General features: G+C 38.4%; 2 protein-coding genes across 2 annotated transcripts; one reads left to right on the top strand and one right to left on the bottom strand.

Moving 5' to 3' along the window:
• The first annotated feature begins 3078 nt into the window (after positions 1 to 3078).
• On the top strand, positions 3079 to 16229 carry LOC121991946. Its single transcript, XM_042546032.1, has 23 exons — positions 3079 to 3627; positions 3775 to 3880; positions 3971 to 4072; positions 4251 to 4310; positions 4384 to 4462; positions 4607 to 4754; positions 5455 to 5578; positions 5713 to 5893; positions 6136 to 6164; positions 6271 to 6419; positions 6771 to 6873; positions 6968 to 7063; positions 7149 to 7189; positions 7308 to 7431; positions 7565 to 7627; positions 7739 to 7798; positions 7876 to 8037; positions 8575 to 8648; positions 8713 to 8806; positions 9019 to 9158; positions 9229 to 9309; positions 15835 to 15940; positions 16035 to 16229. The coding sequence occupies exons 1-23, from the start codon at positions 3236 to 3238 to the stop codon at positions 16107 to 16109; spliced, it is 2589 nt and encodes an 862-aa protein (XP_042401966.1). The 5' UTR covers positions 3079 to 3235; the 3' UTR covers positions 16110 to 16229.
• Positions 16230 to 16490: 261 nt separating this feature from the next.
• LOC121990753 lies at positions 16491 to 22086 on the bottom strand. The gene is made up of 3 exons (XM_042544829.1): positions 21865 to 22086; positions 16690 to 16791; positions 16491 to 16595 (listed from the first exon to the last, which is right to left on the bottom strand). Exons 1-3 carry the CDS (start codon positions 22084 to 22086, stop codon positions 16491 to 16493), a joined length of 429 nt encoding a protein of 142 aa, XP_042400763.1.
• Between the last annotated feature and the right edge of the window lie 220 nt (positions 22087 to 22306).

Genomic DNA, 22306 nt, shown 5'->3' with positions numbered 1-22306 from the left:
ATACAAAATTTCAGGCAACATTATGCCTTAACAACTGGCATAAAAATAGTGTACACTAATCTTATCAACACTAATCATAAAAATAGTATGCTCAGATAGTTGCACTAAACATAATGACAACAATAGTTGCACTAAACCAATCAAACATAATGACACTAAACATGACTGGCACATGAAACATGAAACTAAAATTTTCACCAAATAACAATAAGCATACCATATGAATAGATGCACTAAACCAATCAAACATAATGACACTAAACATGACTGGCACATGAAACCAAAATTTCCACCAAATAGCAATAAGCATACCATATGAAAAGATGCACTAAACCAAACAAACATATAAACAAAGCAAAAAAATGAATACCAACCATAGATAATTACATGCATCCTAACGCATGTTGTTAGAACCTGTAACAATAAAAATAATTATTAATTTTATTTTATCAATGAACCACTATAATTTAATATATTAAAACTTTGATAGTACCAGCTATAGATGTCAAATCTGGTTGATATGTGTCGTCAATACTGTTATGATAATTATCTTGAGTTGACCTGATAATTAACACATTGTCATATTTAGAAAATGTAATAAAAATAATCTATGCTTGCAATTAAAATTATAATATTTAGCAGAATTAATCGACACATACCCTTACTGTAAATTTGAACAATTACGCTTGTCATGCGACACTCCTCGATGTCCGCATCCATGACATAGCCTCGAATTTGAGGTTGATTTCTCCTTCGATGATTTCAACCTCTTCCCACATCTCTTGGTTCTTACTAAAGAATGATCAATAATACTGATCCGGCGGTAAGAATGCGGGGCCCACCTTCTGAAGGGTCCCAACCTAAGGACGGATGGAGGGTTGGCCACGCGGGTAATGGTCCGAGCGGAGCTAGAGATAACCCATCCATGGGCTTGGGTTTCCGACGCCAAGGCAGGAAGATCGGAGGGCCGAGCGGAAGTCCGCTCGGCTGGGACCGAAGGGCCGATCGGGTGGTCCATTCGGCCAGGATAGGGGCGAGGGTACAAGGGTGGCCGAGCGGCCTATGCGCTCAGCTCGGGATATGGGATATTAACAGAAGGATGATTAGGCCGTACACAAGATCGCACGATGGAGGATCTTGCCGTCACATCATGGACAGGTTGATACAGTAGCAGTATGGTCTCATGGACGTCTGCCTGACAGATCCATATTTGGGCATGGCCCTTCTGACAGACCCATACCTGGGCATGGTCAAAGGCAGGTGGTTGCTTCGACTGGCGCGCCCAGGCTTCTTCGAGAGGTCTATATAAGGCCTCCATTTCTTCACCGGAGGTAAGGGGAAAAAATCTTCATCTTGAGGCCACCTATTCGTTATTCCTCGCCTGACTTGAGCGTCGGAGGGCCGTCGCCGGGACACCCCTCCCGGCTCGGTTTTGCTGCAGGTTCGCCGGAGCGCTCGAGGATCCAGCAGAGAGCGCCACGTGCCCAGTGTCCGTTGACTCCTGGTTCGGACAGGATCAAATACCAAGACCCTCATCCATGGATTTCTTCCTTTGACTTCTATCACTGGATGTTCTACTAATGTTTATCTCTTGAATTTTATTGTATATACAATCAAATTGTTCATCCAAGAAGGTTGTTCCCTCATTAGTCAAAGATGCATCATCAATTAATACTGAAGCTTTATAAGATAACCTTGAGTGTCTCGACATCAAAAACCTTTCTGGATCTGGATCATCGATGAAATTTTGCTCACCCAAATCATATACTGCTCCAACTTTTGCATATCTTGTCCATCGTTTAAGTATATATGTATCAGGCAAATGAAACACTTGGTTGATACGAAAAAAAACTAACATATGTCTGCATGGAATGCCCTCAAACTCGAATTTCGTGCAGCTACACGATATGTAGTCCCTTTGTTTATCATGTGTGAGCACCCTTGATTTGGAGGAAGAAGCACTTTGAAATTTCATCACATGGTAACCACTAAGTCAACACATGTAAATGCATGTTGCACATAATAACCATGACTCTCGGTCATTTCACTTTGAAATTCCAGCCATTTCTTTTTTGTGTACACCTTAACCATTTGTGTTTCCATTGGCCAGTTTGTATTAATCTTAGGATGCTCATTCATATCAATATGGTCTACAACCAACTCATTGTATCTTTAGTGTCTTAGTGCTCTATTAAAACAGGTGATAAAATCCATCAATGAGTTCTTATTTGAGACGTATCTCTTGAAAAATACATGTGAGCCTTCAGATCTTTGACTATTTGACATTCCAGCACAAAATATATGGCTGAAATATATTGGCACCCATCTGTGTCGCAATTCATACATCAAAGACAACCAATCATTATTCTCTAAGTTACCACACTTGATAGCTTCTTCCCATGACTTTTCAAAATCATCAGGTGTTGTAGAATTTACAATAACATTCTTTATATTTTGATAGTTGTTTCGGAAAGTCAAAGAGTCTAATTTATCTGAAAATTTATTCGAGAAGGTCCGCAACGGCGAGGAGTCAGGTGCCAGTGGTCACGAGAAGCTAGGCGCGAGGGAGGGCACGAGGGCCTGGTTTATGTGCCGACACGACGCGAGGAGGAAGTAACCCTGCAGAGTTGTCGAGACGAAGTTAGGGCTTAGGCGAAATAATCCTTCATCACCCTGCCTTATGACGCGGCAGCTGCCACGTTCGCAGTCCGCAATGGTCTGCAGTCCACAACGGTCCGTAAAAATTGTTCCGCAGCATAACTCTCTCTCTCTATATATATATATATTTTGAACTATTAATAATTAAAGATCTATCTCGAGTTTAAAATTATTATTATTATTTTGAAAATTTACTAATTATTAATTTGACGGTGACTAGAGACTCGTCCAATCTAATCAGCTACTGCTACGTTAGATAACATAAACAGTTCAAAATAATTGCTCCAATAATGGAGACCTGGTCCATATGAAACACGAGAAAAAGGGGGAAAAAAAAGAAAAAAAAAGAAGAAAAATATATACGAGCTCGTTTTTTTTTTCTCCTATAAAAAAGAAGAAAAACGAGCTCATATTTATCTTATTCACTCCTCAGCCCAATGTCCATTATTTTTAACCATCTCCTTCCCAGAGTTCATCAGTTGCTTTGTTCGGGCTCTTTGCTCCCTTCTCCACTCACTCCAATCGGGGGCTCTCACGTCGATCGGCGGCAGCTGACCGAGGCAACATTCCGGTCGCTATGCGGGTAGCGGTGGTGGGCGCGGGGATCAGTGGGCTGGCTGCGGCCTACACATTGGCGAAGGCCGGTGCGGAGGTAGTGGTCTACGAGAAGGAAGGCTACTTGGGCGGCCATGCTAAGACAGTCTCTTTCGATGGCATTCTCCTTGACTTTGGCTTCATGGTCTTCAATCGAGTGACGTATCCCAATATGATGGAGTTGTTCGAGAGCCTTGGCGTGGAGACGGAGGTTTCAGACATGTCGTTTGCTATAAGCTTGGACGACGGCAAAGGATATGAATGGGGAGGCCGGAATGGTTTCTCTAGCTTATTTTCGCAAAAGGCCAATCTTCTTAATCCATACTTTTGGCGAATGATTCAAGAACTCCTCAAATTTAAGGGAGATGTCCTCAAGTAAGCTTTTTTTATTTTATTTTATTTTATTTTTTTTTATGTTTTCTCACAGTCACAGCATGCAATCGATTTCCTCCTAGAAAAGGTTTGCTAAACCCTTAATATTGTTCTCGATATGTTTGGAAAACCAACCATTAATTCTGAAAGGTACCTCGAGAAGCTGGAAGGCGATCCAGATGTAGATCGCAATGAGACGCTGGAGCACTTCATCAAATCTCATGGTTACTCTGAGTTGTTCCAGAAGGGTCATCTTGTGAGATTAATCACTAGAACCTATATTCTTTTTCGATGTTATTGTAGTAACTGATGTTTGGTTTGTACAAACAATTTTGTGAGGTTACAGATTCCAATTTGTGCCACTTTCTGGTCATGCCCTCCCAATGCAGTACTGCATTTCCCAGCTTATTATGTCCTTTCCTTTTTCCGTAATAGTCACCTTCTTCAGGTTAATATTCTTCTGCCTTAACTTTGATGTTATTTCTACTTTGTTTGTGATCATCCATCTTGTTATTCATTCTAACTAGTGCTCTACAAGCCTCTTTAGTATTATTAAGTTAACACTTTTCACTCCGTACCACATTTTTATCTTCTTGATCTGTATGATGCTCTCAAACACATGTCAGCTATCTGGTGGCCCACAGTGGCATACTGTCAAGTCACGTTCACAGAACTATATTGGCAGGGTAACCTTGTAAACTTGTGTATCTATAAATTTGGTCAGAGCTATATTTTTAACTCGATGCTTATTATAAGCAGGTAAGAGAAGAACTGGAGAGAAGATCATGCACAATTAGAACAGGATATGCTGTGCAATCAGTTTTTAGTACTGATGGAGGTAAAGTGCTTTCTTGTATATGATTGCTGATCATTGACCAGAGGTATCAATTGGATCCTCTTGATCAAATTTATTTTGATAAACTCACAGATCAAGATTTTTTTATGATCATCTTTGGTTAAATACAATATGGCTCTTTGGCAGGATGCTGTGTGGTAGGAGCAGATTGCTCGAAAGAGATGTATGATCAGTGCATAATTAGCGCCCACGCCCCGGATGCTTTGAAGCTTTTAGGAGAACAAGCAACCTTCGAGGAGGCAAGGATACTTGGTGCCTTCCAATATGTATATAGGTATGTTGCTGTTGTTGAAAACAGGCATGCTAAACAGAGTAGGAAGTAAGATGGAGACATGAAACTCCACCTTTAAGTCTTGCATTGTTAAGTGAGACTTATTAATCGTATTTAAATACCAAGATGTCGCTCATTGGAGTGCCTTGGCATTTTGGGTAGGATTGGACTTCGATGATGACTTTAACATGATATTAGAATCAATGTTGAGCGTAACAAGTGAGAAAGAGAATATTAAACTCTACCTCTTAGTTTAAGAGATTAGTACATATAGATGATAGTTATTAGTTTTAACTAAGTATGATTTCAGTTATGACTTTTGATTATTTGGGTTATCATTTAAATGCATCTAACCAATTCATAGATGTCACATCTGATTATATGCTCAAGAGTCATTAAATCAGGCTTATCTCTACATAATACTTACTTGTTCATTTGATATAGAGCAGCTGAATTAGATCTTTAATTTATCACTAAGTTGTAAGAAAATGAGGTCTATATTGAGCTGGAGAGTGAAGCTTTTTGAACAGGAAACAACCTTTTCTTTAGTTTTTCATGAATATGGTCTTGTTGGATAACAATGTTATCAAATTTAATTCAAATATTAAACTTGAGGAAAGCTCACACATACATGTCATTATAATATTACTTTACATTTTCTCATTCCCTCACCAACTGAAGTATAGTGTGTTTCTGTGTACAGTGATATTTATCTTCATCATGACAAAAGTTTGATGCCTAAAAATCCAGCAGCATGGAGTGCTTGTAATTATCTTGGGGCAACACACGATGGAGTGTGTGTCACATATTGGCTAAATGTGTTGCAGGTTTGCTGTGCCTTTTAGTTTTTAAGCACATATCATTAATTTAACATCATGCATTCTTTAAATTTGGTTTGTTAGGAAGAATATCTCTTGAAAGATTACTAACTGTCAGTGATATGGTGCAAATATGTCTGCAGAATCTAGGTTCAACCAAGCTACCATATCTCGTAACTCTGAACCCTCCGCGTGTTCCAAAACACACCTTGCTTAAATGGTGCACCAGCCATTCTTTTCCATCTGTTGCTGCCTCCAAAGCAGCCTTGGAGCTAGAAGATATACAGGGGAAAAGAGCAATATGGTTTTCTGGAGCATACCAAGGTAAGCTGTGGAAGTTGTAGTAATCAAGAGTTTGGTGTCAAATTGAGAGTCTTCTTCTGGTACCATTTCATTCCAACATTTTAGCGGGTGTTGCGCGAAAAGGGCTAACTGAAACCAAAAAACATGAATTGACAAAACCAAGTTAAGAAAAATTTAATTGAAAGGGATAAATTTCGAATTGAATCAAACTTCAACTAGAAATTGAAATTGAAATTCTCACTTATTTGGATGGTGATTCACAGGTTATGGCTCCCATGAGGATGGACTGAAGGTGATAGAACTACTTCTTGCATTTGGATTTAAACACAGAATGCTTTACAATCATTAAACATCAACGAAATGAAATGCTTGATGTGCAAATCACAATTCTTTTACAGGCAGGCATTATGGCGGCCAACAGTGTGCTTGGAAAAGATACTGTTCTATTGAGAAACCCAATACATATGGTACCATCATTAATGGAACGTGGAGCAAGACATTTTGTGATTAGATTTCTTGAGAGTTATATCTCAACTGGTTACTTAACGTAAGTGCATTGATTTGCTTGCATATTTAGATTCACCTTGGAAAAGGTCATTTGCTTATTGGTGCTTGTAAAACTGTAAGTTGTGATCATAGTACAATGGCAACAATGTGGAGTACATTATAGACATCAAAATTAAAAGAAAGGGTATAAATCACACAATTACCAATACTTACAAGTTAGAACATCATTTTTTTTCAGGAATTAACTAATACATGGTTTAATATAACCTGAGAGCAAGCAATTGAGATGGATATCTGTCAAGCATTAGGCTCTCTAGAAACTATCCAGTGTCTGCAATTTTAGGCTTCACATGCAACATTCCTTTGAATCCATGCTACATCATAATTGCAGATTGCTAGAAGAAGGTGGCAATATATATGAGTTCAAGGGAACGAGAAAGCAAAACACGAAAAAGGCTATTCTTAGAGTTCATAATCCTTTGTTCTATTGGAAGGTCCATTTGTTTGCCTTTTATGAACAGTCCTAGTTTGAATACCAAGTACAAGTGCACCAGGCCAAAAACTTACCCATCATATCTATCTTGACAGATTGCCACTGAAGCTGATTTAGGTCTTGCAGATGCATATATAAATGGGTACTTTTCATTTGTTGATAAAGAAAAAGGTCTTCTGGATCTTCTTTTGGTAAGTGCGCAAGCTGAAAGATTAGATGTCAGTTTCTGTCACTCAACTTGCAATTTTAATTAATGTTTTCCTTTTTTTTTGGTAGATTCTTATAGCTAACAGGGAACTGAGGAACTTTTTTGGAAGGTATTTTAGGTGTCTCCTTTCATTGATCTTTTTTTGGTTTTGCTGAATGCATTACTGATACTATGCACAAATATGAAACTTGTTTCTACTGCTAAAAATTTTCTGACAAAATAACCAGAGGTTGGTGGACACCAATGTTTGCAACAGCAGGATTTGCATCAGCAAGATACTTTTTTAAGCATATGTGGAGACAAAACACTATAAAACAAGCAATTCAGAACATCTCCAATCATTATGATCTGGTTAGACTTTAGCTGCTATGCAAACTCCTTGCAAACTTTTTCATTATTGTAACTCTAATAATTGAATGAAAATCTATATTAAGTGGAATCTCTTTTTTGGTTTAATCTGGTAATTAACTTCATCTCATGACAGAGTAATGATTTCTTTTCTCTGATTTTGGATGAGACAATGAGCTACTCCTGTGCCATTTTCAAGGTTCAGAATTTCTATTTTGCTTGGTTTGCTTTGCATTATTCTTTCTAACATTATATACAACTTGCGGCTCATTTATTAGATTCTAAAATTCCTTCCCAAACAATTTTTCAGACACTGAATGAGGACCTGAAAACAGCACAGCTTCACAAAATCTCTCTTTTAATTAAAAAGGTGAGCAAGTTGTTGGAGCACTTAGGTGTCTCATTGCATTGTTAGCTCAATTCTTATCGTTCTACTTTAACATCAAGGCTCAAATTGATGGAACGCATGAAGTTTTGGAGATTGGTTGTGGTTGGGGAGGTTTTGCAATCGAGGTTGTTAAGCAAACTGGCTGCAGATACACAGGAATCACCTTATCTGTGAAACAACTGGAGTTTGCAAAGAAAAGAGCTAAAGACGAAGGACTCGAGGTTTGTATTCTTCATCTGGGCACTTATAAATATTTGACACGAGATTTGTATTGGGGGTATCATGGCATTCTGCTTGGGAGATGAGATAAGCTAAGGTTCACAAAGGCAACCAATAAAATGATAAATGGTTCACAGCATCAACTTGTACTACAGTGTATGCTTTGTTCAGTTACTAGTCCAGGATGATATGATTTTTATAGTAAAGCTTCTCAAATGAGCACTAGGTGTAAATGTAATTAAGGAAGACGAAAACCAAAGTAGACAATAGTCCCAAAGTATAAACCGAAAAGTATTCATGGCATAAGAGGTATCTTATGGAATTAATGGGTGCTTGCTTTAATACAAAATCTTGTAGTCTTAGTTGTAACTTGTTAATTCATTTATGATGAAGGCTTTCTCTACAGGAAAAATGTGAAGATTATAGAACATGTTCTTTTAGGCAAACAATAATGATTCCTGTCTTTGTTAGAACTCTATAGCATATAGATTCCTTTGAACAAATACATATTCTTTACCAAAGCGGTGGCCTACTTTCAGGATTCCATTAATTTCATGCTGATGGATTATCGTCATCTGCCAAAAATTCACAAATATGACCGTATCATCTCTTGGTATTGTTCACTCAGAACTTATTATCTTGACATATCGTATTACTCCTACTAATACTAGTTACAGTGAGACGGTTGAAGCAGTAGGTCACGAATTCATGGATGAGTTTTTCAGCTGCTGTGATTCAGTTCTGGCTGAAGATGGCATATTTGTGCTCCAGGTTCACTGAATGGCTATTATTTTTAGTAATATTTTTTATCTTGTGCAAGAATGATCATTTGACTGTTTAGTTATCCTCACTGTTAGACATTTTTATTTTTGTTCTAGTTTATCAAGCTCATCATATAAAAAATAGATCAACTATAATAATTTTTATCGAGCTAATCATATAAAATAGATCAACTCATTTTTGATATAATGGTCGCACTGCAGTTCAGCAGTATTCCAGATCAACGCTACGATGAATACAGGAGAAGCTCTGATTTCCTCAAGGAGTACATGTTTCCTGGACTATGTGTTCCTAGTTTGAGCAGAATAACAGCTATGAATATGATGGCTTCATCTAAATTCTGGTAACAAGTTTTTGTGTATATAGCGATTTCCATATCCTTTTGGGTTTTCATGTGTGCCTTCATCGCGTAGCATCGAACAACTTGAGAACATTGGCAACCAGTACTATCAAACACTCACAAGCTGGAGGAACAATTTACTTGCGAATAAGGAGTAAGTGCCTATCGTTTATCAGTGTTAACAATACCTTTACTATATCTCAAGCTTTTGGGAGAATTGGTTAGCCAACTGACTTATATTGAAGTAAAAACGAGATAAAGGAAGCTGTAATTAGCCCGTACGGGAAGGACTTTTTTTTCTCGACTTTGTTGAGATTCGAACCTTTGCTCTATGGTAGCAATTCTGTCTCGTACTAGCCAACTCAATTCTACCTCGAGAGCACCCAATTGACTTAAACATATGGTAAAAAGGTGATTCGCTTGTCCCAGCACCACCACCAATCCGTCCCTAGGCCAACACAGAGGAGGTAAATCACGGGTGACTACTAGCCATTAGTGTAGATGACCAAGACATGGGGGAGACATGTTCAAACACATCGAGTTTCAACTCCAAGACCTCATGTGGTAATACCCTATGTCTTAACCACCGCACCGCCCCAAGGGGACATCCAATTGATTTAAACATAGTGGTAAAAGGCGACTACGCTCGCCCCAGTGCCACTGCCAACCCGTCCTAGGGCCAATACGAATGAGGTAAATTACAGTTGGCTACTAGTTTTTGGAATAGTGATTGATGCATAAGGGAGACATTTACCTCGGCTATGTCGAGATTCGAACCCCAGATCTTATGGTGGCAGCACCTCATGCGCTAGCCATTAGACTGTCCGAGGAGACCCAATTGACTTAAACATTGTGGCAAAAGGCGAATACGCTCGCCCCTAGCGCCCCTGCCAACCCGTCCCAAGGCCAACACGGAGAAGGTAAATCACGGACGACTACTAGCCTTTGGAATAGTGACTACCACATAAGGGAGATATTTATCTCGACTTTGCCAAAATTTGAACCACAGACCTCATTGTGGCAACACCTCATGCGCTAGCCACTAGACCCATCTGAGGGGACCCCATTTGACTTAAACATTGTGGCAAAAAAGGCGAATACGCTCGCCCCCAGCGCCCCCGCCAACCCGTCCCAAAGCCAACACGGAGGAGGTAAATCACGGACGGCTACTAGCCTTTGCAATAATGACTAGCACATAAAGGAGGTATTTACCTCGACTTTACCGAGATTCGAACCTCAGACCTCATTGTGGCAACACCCAATTTCACAAGTATAGACATGATATTAGAGTAAGAGGCCAAGAATAGAATTTCACAAGTACCCTACCTACCAAGGTTTAAAATCTGGACCTGTGCCGAGGTTTCGGTCCCGGACCGGAACGATACGGTTTCGGTATCGTATCGTGCCGTTACTATTTCGGTATTTTTTATTTATATATAGTAATTATTAGATAAATATGTTTATTGTGTATAATTTAAAAATAAATTGTATATTAATTTTATATAAATTTTCAATTATTGAACAATTTAATATGGTTAGAAAAAATAATTAAATATAGTTTTCTTTAAAAAAAATTGATCTATGAATAACTTGAATTAAAATTGATATATCATAATATGTTACCTTATTAATACCAAAAGGAGTGGCGTGAATCAGATGGAAGCATTGGTTCTTGCGACATTCTGCTTAGGTCAACTCCATAGTTCTCCAATGACCAGATTAAATAAGCATCCCATGACATGTAATATTGATATTGATTTCTCCACATGTTCATCAGCGTGTCTCGATTCATCACTGGATGTTGGATTTGAACTGACACCACTGAAACTGGAACGGGTACAGGTACAGGCACAGGATAAGGATAAGGATAAGCATACGTCCCCGAACTCTGGTATGACGGATCACCATATGATGCATCAGAGTTATAATAAGAAGGTTGCGAGTATGATGAACTTCGACCAGAATCAATCTCAGTTAAACTCTCCCGCATATCTCGATAATTATGAGTTTTCTTTTGTTTGTCACCCTTATATCGACGCTGATATTGAATAGGGTTACTTCTAGCTCCATGATCATCATCTTGAGTTGCATGTGTGTAATTTATCTCACATGTCCATGGCTCCGGTGCTAGAGCAGGGAGAACATAATTTTTACCACTAGATGCGTCACCACTGTCATCACTTCTATGAGTACTTGCACTGCTATCAACATCACTATCCTCATTTCGAACTTCTTGTCGGACTACAGTGTCTGAAGGTGATGAAGTTTCATCACTGTCATTATGTTCTTGCTCATCAATTGCATCGAGTGGATTTTCTCTAATGCTCAATGGACCCCTTCCAGTAAAAGCAGGAGGTTTACCTTTTTCTTTCTTTTTAGTAAAAATTGCATGAGCTTTGCCTTTGCCTTTATCTATGGACTTTGGTTGAGTTTGTGATGTTTGAGAACGCCTAGACCGAGATCCAGAAAATCGAAATTCTTGATCAAAAGTTTCATCATTTTCTTCCTCGCGGATATCTCCTCTAGCTTGTATTTTTTCAATCTGTTGAGTAAGAAATTGAGATGGTCGTGGTGGGTCTCCTGCTTCATCAAGTAATGGATTCTCAGCCTCAACAGCGCTCCACCAATCCATCATTGGATCATTCTCAGTTTGGACAAATCCAATATCAAATGGGTCTACATCACCAGACTCCTGTTCTTCATTCTCTTCTGTTATTGCTCTTAGTTGAAGACGCATATTATAATGAGCGTAGACCATCTTCTCCAAGCGACGATAAGAAAGACGATTTCGTACTTTTGTATAAATGAGAGAGAAAGTTGACCAATTTCTTTCACAACCGCTTGAAGACGTTGTCTGTGAGAGAATTCGTACTGCAATCTTTTTCAAATTTAGAGTTGATCCTCCATATTGTAACCACCACTCAGCTGTAAGATAAATAAGAACAAAATTAAAATAATTATTAATAATTTTTACTATATTTACCTGCATCCATTTTATATCTGCATGAAGCTGCAATAGGATCACTAAAAGAACCATATACCTCTCGAAATAATCGACTTTCATTAATAGTCTCAGCAATTGATTCTGTGTTTGTATGCAGTCTTGATATTACATATCTGAGGGTCACTAATAAATCATCATTTGTGCCAAGATTATAACGATATTGATATGCCGGATTGAGATAATAGCCTATAATAATTAAACATATATAATTATTAATAACAATATTAAAAATTCGTTATCATTAAAAAATACATACCGGTCAAATGAATAGGTTTTCCCATTTGATCATCCCATCTTGTAGTGATTATATCAATGTAATGTTGATACTTGGTTGGTGATTGTAGACACCTCTTAATTTCCTCTTTTGCTTCATGAATTAGGCGGTAAACGTTGCCCATTTATGGCTTCTTGTCCATATCAACTTTACATAGAACAACGTACAATGGTTCTACTGCTATAAGAATATCTGCGATATAATCCCAAAATCTAACAGACATAATAATTTTTTGCACCTCCTTACCTTCAGTCGTGTTAGAATATCAAGAGGCGAATATCGAGAGGCTTCCCAATCCTCAGAAGAGAACATGGCCTTTAATCCGACTTTTTTCTGATTCAACGATTTTAACAGTAGAAAGTGAGTGGCAAATCTAGTCGCTCCTGGTCGCAAAATCTCTCCATCAATAAATTTCCTCATTAATCTATGAACCCAATGATGATTATAGATGAATTTTGTTAAAGATTGACCTTTTTTCATTACCTTCTTCACTATATCAAGCTTACTGATATCCGCCATCATTAAATCGATACAGTGTGCTGCGCATGGTGTCCAAAATAATGTTTGATACCTTTGCTCCAATATCTCTCCAATCCTTTTAAAGTTGGCACCATTATTTGTAATCACCTGTATTATATGTTCTGTACCTATTTCGTGAACTACACTATCTATCAAACGAAATATGTAGGGTGCATCATGATAGTCTGTAGTTGCATCAATAGATTTATGAAATATCACCTTTCTATTGCAGTATAGTAGAAAGTTGATGATGCTCATCCGTGTAGGTCCTGTCCAGCCATCACACATCAACGTAACGTCATATAAGCTCCATTGTTTCTTGCATGATAGGATCCAAGTCTTGATCTCCTCCACTTGTTCATCTAAATATGGACCGACAATTTCATATGCAATCGGAGGTTGAATACCAGGACAAGATTTTTGGATGTTGGACATCATGCTACGGTAGTATGTGTTGTTTGCTACATTAGGGGGAATATGATTAAAATGAAAAAAATTTAGCAATACTTTTACCGATTGATTTCTTCTTCTCTTTTGAATATGCATCATCAATCCTAGTCTGTTTGCTAGCTTGGTCTGGAAATGCTAGTGGATCAATATCAGCAATATCAACTGTACGTCTTCGTCCTATAGAAGAAAAAAAAACGACCAATACCACCTTATGTTGAAGTAATACAAACACTTGCACTCCTTCCTAATGTTGATGCAGTAGTTGAGCCACTTCCACTAGCACCAGAGCCACTTCTATGTTGCATATTTTGCTCATAGTTATATTGAGTTCGAGAGGCATTGAGAGCTGCTAAAAAGTCTTCGTCATTTGGAACTTCACCACGACCTTCCATTTCATCATAGATTAGTTCTTTAGAGCTTCGGCTATCAACAAGTTCACGCTTTCGTTGTTGTTTATACTTTAATGTTTTTTTGCCATCAAGTTCCTCTTTCATTGCACGACGAACTTCTTGAGAAACTTTTGGACAATTAGAAACATTCGGATATCCACCAACAAGATGTTGTTTTAGGCGTGTGACTCCGCCGCCGCGTCCAATCATATCGCAATGCAAACATTGCCAATGGAATCGATTTTCTAATCGACGTGCATGTCTCCAAGCTGGATCATGAGATTGTTGTTTGGGTGTCATTGCCTATGCATTATAAAAAAATTATAAAGAATGATCAGAATTGCACAAGATTAAGAATAATACACATTTCCAGTAATGATCATCATTTTATAACGTTAAGAATATATCCAAATTTTTAAAATAAAAGACTTGTAATATTTCTAGACATATTACAAAAGTACAAAAATTAATATTTATGAATCCAAATTTTAAATTAATTCTAAGATAAAAAAATATTATCTATAATAAATATATAAATTAGCATAAAGATGTTACTTTATATATAATAATTATACAAATTAATTAATTAATTATTATTTGTAAAAATATAAAATAATAAAAATATCAAAATATAAATTTAATTTATTAGTTTTTTTAGAATTTTTTTAGAATATTAGAATATAAATCTGAATTATTATTATTATTTAAAAAAATTAAATTAAATTTTAAATAATAAAAAATATTAGAATATATATCAGATTTCTTATAATTTTTTTAAAAATTTTAAACAGATTTTTTATAATTTTTTTAAAATTTTTAAATACAATTTAAAACATTGAAAATTTAATTTTTCAGAATATTAATTAAAATTTTAATTTTTAAATATACTTTTTATATATTTTAATTTTTATTGAGAAAATTTAATTAGGATTTAGAAAAATCTGTTTGGAATACCATACCAACCTTAGGAATTGTTATAAATTTAAATTATATTTAATTTCCTTCACCTAGTTCACGCGGCACGGGCGCCGGCAGCAACCACGATCACGCCGCTCGGCAGCGACGGATCGCAGGGGTCCGGCGGCGCAGAAGGCGTACGGCGCCTCCTTCGGCGGCGCTGCGATGCATACGAGATGGCGAAATCGTACCTCTGTCGCTGCTCGTGCCGCTGCTCGCCTCGCTTCGCCTCGCCGCTGCTTGCCTTCGCCGCTGCTAATCGATCGCTGGTACATTTTTATAGGATTTTTGCGAGCGACAGAAGGAATCGAATCGAATTGATTCCTTCTGTCGCGCGATTGATTACAGAACAAATCGATTCCTTCTGTAATCGATCGCGCGACAGAAGGAATCGATTCGATTCCTTCCGTCGCTCGATTTTTTCGATCGCGAGTGTCGCGCGTGCTGGTGCGCATCAACGAGCGTATCACGCGCCGAAAGCACAGCGCCATGCCTGCGCATATCACGCGTCGAAACTTCTGCGTGTCGAGTGCCGGTTTCGGCCAGGCGACGGAACGGTAAAAATCGTCCATGCCGCCCGGCACGAAACGGTATTCTAAACCTTGCTACCTACATACTTTAACAATCACTAGTGTATTACCATATCTTGTGAGGAGCAAAATATCTTATAACTGATTTTATCATCAAACCTAAAATGGAGATGGATTAGTTGCTTCATATGAACGGGAAAGCCAAAACACTAGTGACAAAGGATGAATAAAAACACTAATGCTCACTTTACTCCGGAGGATAGATCATTAAAAGGGTGAAAATTACCGAAGAATGAAGCATAAATTCTCATTTTCAGTTACTTTTTGGCCTAAAATCTTGACCTTCCTTCACCGCCCGCTACCCTCCCCTAAGTATGATTCAGCCCTTTATTATCTGTTATCCAGAGTAAACTAAACATAACTATTCAATTGCCGAAAACACACGGTAGAGGACAAAGTTCTGGATTCATCAGATAGCTGGCTAGTTTTTTCTTCTATCTAAATCTTCGCGGCATATCATTTACTATAGATACTTTCCTGGCACTCTATTTTTCAGCAAAATTATTGCTCTGGGATTCGACGAGAAGTTCGTGCGTACCTGGGAGTACTATTTCCTCTACTGTGCTGCTGGTTTTCAATCGTGCACGTTGGAACTTTATCAGGTATTTGAAATCATATATACAAATGCTTGGAAACTAAAAAAGAGTCACTTTAAGTTACAAATCACTGATTCTTGTTCATGTTTGAATGATGCAGATTGTGCTCTCTCGTCCCGGCAACGTTGGAGCTTTTGGCGACCCATTCAAGCTCCCCCACCGCCATTATGTTTGAGCTTTTATTATAGTTGCATGAACTTTTGAATCGCATGGTTGGATTGACAACAGACTTGCTATCGTATCTAGTATTTGCTGTATCTATTTGCTATCTCAATAAATCTGCTGAAATTGCATATCTTCAAAAGCTAACAAAAACATTCAATACGTATTAGCCAACTAGAGGTTTTTGATCTGACAAAAAATTGGGAGTTACAGACACACAGCATGACCATCAGCTATCTAGGAAAAAGATAGAAATAAGTTTATTAAGAAAATAAGATTCAAAAGTGAGTTAAAGGAAAACAGAGTAATTAGTAACAAGCATATAAAATTCTAACAAAAAAGGGTTTAAAACCAAGAGCAATTAATTTCTATGGAAAAGTTCTATGGCATAACTTCACATAGGGAAGGTCATAGAATGCAAACCTTCAACAACTAATCCATAGTATGCCATAAAAAACATGTTATTCCACAGTGAGGCCGTTAGTTGTTCCAAAATTACCTGATCGGATAAGTTTCTTAATGAAAATCCAGAAAAGCTCAGATAAATAATCAGGATATCAAATTACTTGATGAGAACATATAAAATAAGCTACCTTTTTGGCAACAGTTTCCTTTCCTTTCTTTCCCTTAAAATTTGTTTCCATAAGTATATGGAGAAAGTGGCCTGAAGGTCCAGCATAGATAAAACCATAGAGCTGCAAAATGTTTACAATTTGCATAAAGTGAAACAATAACAACAACTAAGTAAATTTACATAAAGTGAAAGAACAAAAAAAAAATTGTCATCAAAATAAGATAAACTTCATTCGGGAAAACAAAATCATAAACTTCTGCAGCTTAACCAAACAAAGATTATTGCTATAAAATACGATTGTGCATTTGTTAAATATCAAGAAACATTAATCATGGTTACACGACTTTATATATGTTCAAGTAAAAGAAACCGATGGGTTTAGATCTTGACAAAGTCGAGGTAAATGTCTTCCTTATGTGCTAGTCACTATTCCAAAGGCTAGTAGCCGTCCGTAATTTGCCTACTAAATGTTAGTCCTGGGATGAATTGACAGGGACGTTGGGAGCGAACATATTTGCCTTTTGCCACCAAGTAAAAGAAACCGATGAAGACAGTTAGCTTGGTTACAAATGCGCTCTTAATGGTATTCAAATAAATTTAAAACTAATGACCGCTTCGAAGAATGTACACCATATTTTACAGATTAAATTTGAAAAGCCATAGCCAGGGACAAACAATCTCGCTCTTCATTCCACTTTATCAATTGATCAACATTATAAAGAATGGACAGGGAATAACAAACAGCAACCGAATAGATGCATTCTAAATCCTCACTTTTCTCCTTCTCGTAAGTCATGAACAATCTAAAATGAAAGAATTGCACATACTTTATTGTGTATTTCACAATAAATTAAAATAACGCCGACAAACTTATTGAAAGCAAATATACTCACTACAAAAAAAAAAAAAAAAAAAAATGCAGCGCTGAATGCTGATAGCAACACGATTGATGCAGCGGCGCACCAGATATCTACGGTTCAATCCCCAACTATGATGGATTTATAGAAAATTTTCTTCTTATGATGAATTTATAGAAAATTTCTTCTAAATAAGACATGTAACTAAAAAATATTAAACTTCTTGATCAATATCCGCCATGAACATTTTTTGATTTATCCTACTAATCAGTGAAAAAATTCCATCAGAATAGATGGATCACTCAGGACTAATCAATAACATTAATTGGATTTATTTATTTTTTTTATAGCTTCTCATGGTTCAGTCAAACTAAACTCCACTAAGCTGTAATTCGATCTAACTCTGCCCAACTTAGACTCATTTAGCTTCATTCTTGGTCAGAGCTATTAGTATTTGATATTGTATTCAATCTTTATATCATGTGGATTCTCATTTTATTTTCTCATATTCAATCATTATAAAATTATTTGCAGCTAATTTATTTTGTTTAGTAAAATTTAAACAGGATTTAATTGTAAGTAAAGATCCTTTTTGGAGACTCCATCGAGGAACAATTTTTATCGATATGATTTCCGGCATAAATGAGGAACATTCATATCAAGTATGACAATTTACTAAAAGACACATATAAATTTCTAAATTTATCAGAAGACATACGCTATTTTAGTATTTATCAAAGAGCACATATTTTCAAGTGCATGTCTATAAATCTTATTTTCTTTCTTTTTCTCTATTGTTTCTCACTTTTTTAAAAATTACTTTTCTCCTATGCAGACAATCAATCTTATTTTCCTCACTTCTCTTCTCTTTCCATTTTTTTTTATATGCATGCATAACATAGATATAATATGCAAATTATATCAGACCTGAAGTTTATAATTTAGTTGATTTTTTAATAATATTTTAATATATTTGAGAAGTTAAAATAATCAATAAATGACGTTGGACCTACACGATGATTTAAGATATTCTGGTGTTAAAGAGATTAATGGAATTCTAGTATTAAGGGGTTATTTCAATTTAATTAATATAATAAAATAATCTAACTAATCTAATTAATCTAATTAACCAAACTAACCTAATTAATCTAACTATTCTAATTAATTCAATTTAATTAATCTAAATAATCTAACTAATCTAATTTAACTCATTAATTTAATGTAATTAATGTAATTATCCAAATTAAGATAACTAATCTAATTAATTCGATTTATTTAATCTAATTAAACTAACTAATCTAATTCATATAATGATACCTTAACTAACCTAATTAATCTAATTAATTCAATATAATTAATCTAATTAACCAACTTAACATAACTAATCTAATTAACCTAATCAACCTAATCAACCTAATCAACCTAACTATTTTAATTAATCTAATTCAATTATTCTAATTAATGAAATTAAACTTATCATTTTAACCTATCTAATTAAACGAATTAACCTAACTATTATAATTAATTGAATTAAACTAACTAATCTAAATAATCTAACTAATTTTGTTTAATTAATCTAATTATTATATTAGTTGAATTAAATTAATTAGTTGACTTAGATAAGTAAATTGAATTGATTAGATTAGTTAAATTAAACCCTAAACCTATACTCTATACCCTATGTACTCTATTTCATATCATGCATACATTGAGCCTCATATCATACTCAACGTAGAGATTTTTATCGATTCTTTCTTATTACATTTAACACTTCCGATAAGTCGAAATAAACAATAGATAACATTTTGGAACTCTTTGTAACTAAAAAATTCACAGGAATTGAAATGGGTGTTGATCTTGTCTAAGAGTCGAGGCGATGGGTGCTTGAGACGTGGCACTCCTGTTGAATGTGCGTGGGCCTCTGACGGGATGAGCTTGTAACCACAATACGTCAGTGCCGAGCCAGGGAAGGGTTCCCCGACGTTGGCCCTCCGACGCTCAAATCAGTCACGGACAGTAGCAATAAACAAGCAAAGAAGAGAAGTGCAAGCAACAACGTAACAGTAGCTACAGTAGAGATCCCCTTCCCTCCGTCGAAGCTTGGGGGTCCTTATATATGACTCCCGGAGAGCACGTGTACGCTTCTCGAGGCATGCACACTTCTCAAAGCATACCCTGAAAAGACGTGTCAAAAAAGCGTCTCTGACATCTTACCTTAACAACCCAAATATATTCCTGACAAGACAGTGGAAGCTTCCGTCTGATGATCCTCTGCCTGACCATGCCGTCAACCATGCTACCTGTCGGTGGCACTGGTTCCCAGAAGGATATCACCATCTACTCCCTTTGTCTGTTTCTAGGTTGAGCAGGAGAGCCACTCGGTCGACCCTCGTCCATTCGGATGGCTGCCCCTCCTGGGGTCGAGTGGGAGAGTCGCTCGGCCTGCCCTCATTCATCCGGGCGACCTTGCCCTTGGGTCGAGAGGGAGAGCCGCTCGGTCATCCCTCCACTGTCCGCTCGACATTTGGATTTGTTAATACTTGATCTTCTGAGCGTCGGAAGCTCGGTCTGGAGCCGAGCTGTATTCATATCCGGTCAGGTTCTCTTACTTCCGATCGGACGATGGCTATCGGGGTGTTGACCGTCTTGACTTTGACCACCATCGTGTCATTAACCCTTCTGCTGAGCAGGCCCGGCCTTACCACCGGATCACATGCCTCTCCCTCAAGTCTAGTTGAAGGAGGCTGTAAGTCCGACTGACTGGACAAGTAGTCTGAGTTAGATTGGCCGATCAACCGTGATGCTGGTCTGGACTCCGATCAATTTGTCGTAGGGTGTCGGACGACCCTGAGACTGCTCCTTGAGGCTGATCAGCGCTCCGTATATTTGCACTTCAAGAAATTCAATTTGTATCGTTGGGCAAGAGTGATCAACGTTGATGTCACCCAAATCCCCTCGGAATTAGTGTAAATCAGGATCATTAAAGCCGAGCACGCACCCATGCCTGTTAATGGCGCCCATTAAATGCCGCCCTGTAGGCGTGTGCCATGTGTCACTGCCACTGTCATCGCACTTCCGAAGCGACAGACGTTGTTGTGACATTCGGCGGTTTGAATTCAACGGTTGGATCTACGCTCTGGCTTCTGCACCCTAGATCGAACGGCTCCGGTCGGTCGAACCAAATCTTTATAAAGCCGTCGCGTTACCTCCGTTTTCTCGCCTCGCGTCTTCTTCTCCGATAGTTGCAGGCAGTTCCTTGTGCGACCAGTGCTTCGACAACCCTTTGTTTTCCTCGACGGTGACCTCCTCTCCTCTTTCTGTAAGCTTTTTGCGACTTTTTACTATTCCTTCATATTCTCGCGTCCTTCCAGTGTCCTCTACGTTTTCCGTCCATCTCTTCCGCCGATCCTCTTGTTTTTAGTTTTCCGGCGATGACGAGCTCTTCCTGGTCGTCCGACCCCGCTCCTGGTCTATGGTATACCACCATGAAGATCAGGTTTGACGAGGGCGACACCGAGAGCCTTCGAAACGCTTTCGAAATCCCCCTGACCATAAAATCATTTTGGCCTCTTTATCTGACCGACCCAATGATCCGCCGATCGACACAATATGTCTGTTCAGAGACCAATTTGTGGCCGGTCTCTGCTTCCCAATCCATCCTTTCATCCTTGAAGTTTGTAACTACTTTCGCGTCCCTCTCCCCCAACTAGTAACAAATTCTTTTCGTCTATTGTGCGTCGTTGTTGTCCTGTTCCAACTGCACGACATCCCTTTGATCCCCCAAGTCTTTCATTATTTCTACTACCCCAAACAGTCCGAGCTGGGGACCTATCTCTTTCAGTCTCCGGTCAGGCTAGTATTTTTTGATAAGATGCCTTCTTCCAATAAGCATTGGAAAGAGTATTTTTTTCTTTTTGCGACTTCCCGAACGGCCGAGCTTTTGGACGCGCTGGCAGGTCGGACTACCCCCTCAGCCGGATATGAAGAAGTATAAGAGCCGACCGGATTACCTTCATGCAGCGAATATGCTAGCTGGCCAGAAATACGACATCCATAAGCTACTGCTGGAGGGTGTTATGTATATCTTCGGGTTGAGTCCGATCCGCGCGAGGCTCCCGATCGGCTTAGGTATGGGATTTCTTACCCTTTTCCCTAGAATCTAACTGATTTCTTCTTTTCTTTTGTAGCTAAAATCATGATGCGAGTACGTACGGCCGGTCTAACCAAACTCAAGGATGCTGATATCGAGGTTGCTGCGGTAAAGGAAATGGCTAGCCTCGGCTTGACGCCGATCGACTCCCACGAGGGCACGCTGGCGGAGAGCGGGGCATGCCTACCGTGGGCGAAGGCAACACCGGTCGTACGACCAGCATAGAGGTGGTGGGAAATTCACTCCCCTCCGTAGCACAACCTGCCACCCAGGCCGGAGGCTCGAAGTCTTCCGGCGATGGCGAGTCGCTCGTCAGGCACAAGAGACGCCGCACGACCACGACTTCACGATTCACCACCTCGGCTATGAGGCATTCCAAGCGAGGGGGTACATCATCTCCTGCTGCCATCCCCGAAACAGTGGAGGCCACTTCATTCGATCGGACACCCTCCTTGGTCGATCTGCCGACGGATCCTATCGTCGCGCGGTCGATCACGTCTCTTCCTCCGTCTTGAACCCAACGGAGGCCACTGCGGTCCAGAATCGACCCAATCGGACACCCTCCTTGGTTGATCTGCCGACGGATCCTATCGCCGCGCGGTCGATCGCGTCTCTACCTCCGTCTTGAA

This window comes from Zingiber officinale, chromosome 6B, assembly GCF_018446385.1.
Source record: "Zingiber officinale cultivar Zhangliang chromosome 6B, Zo_v1.1, whole genome shotgun sequence".
Lineage (NCBI taxonomy): Eukaryota > Viridiplantae > Streptophyta > Magnoliopsida > Zingiberales > Zingiberaceae > Zingiber > Zingiber officinale.
This window is presented reverse-complemented; position numbering and strand designations above follow the sequence as displayed.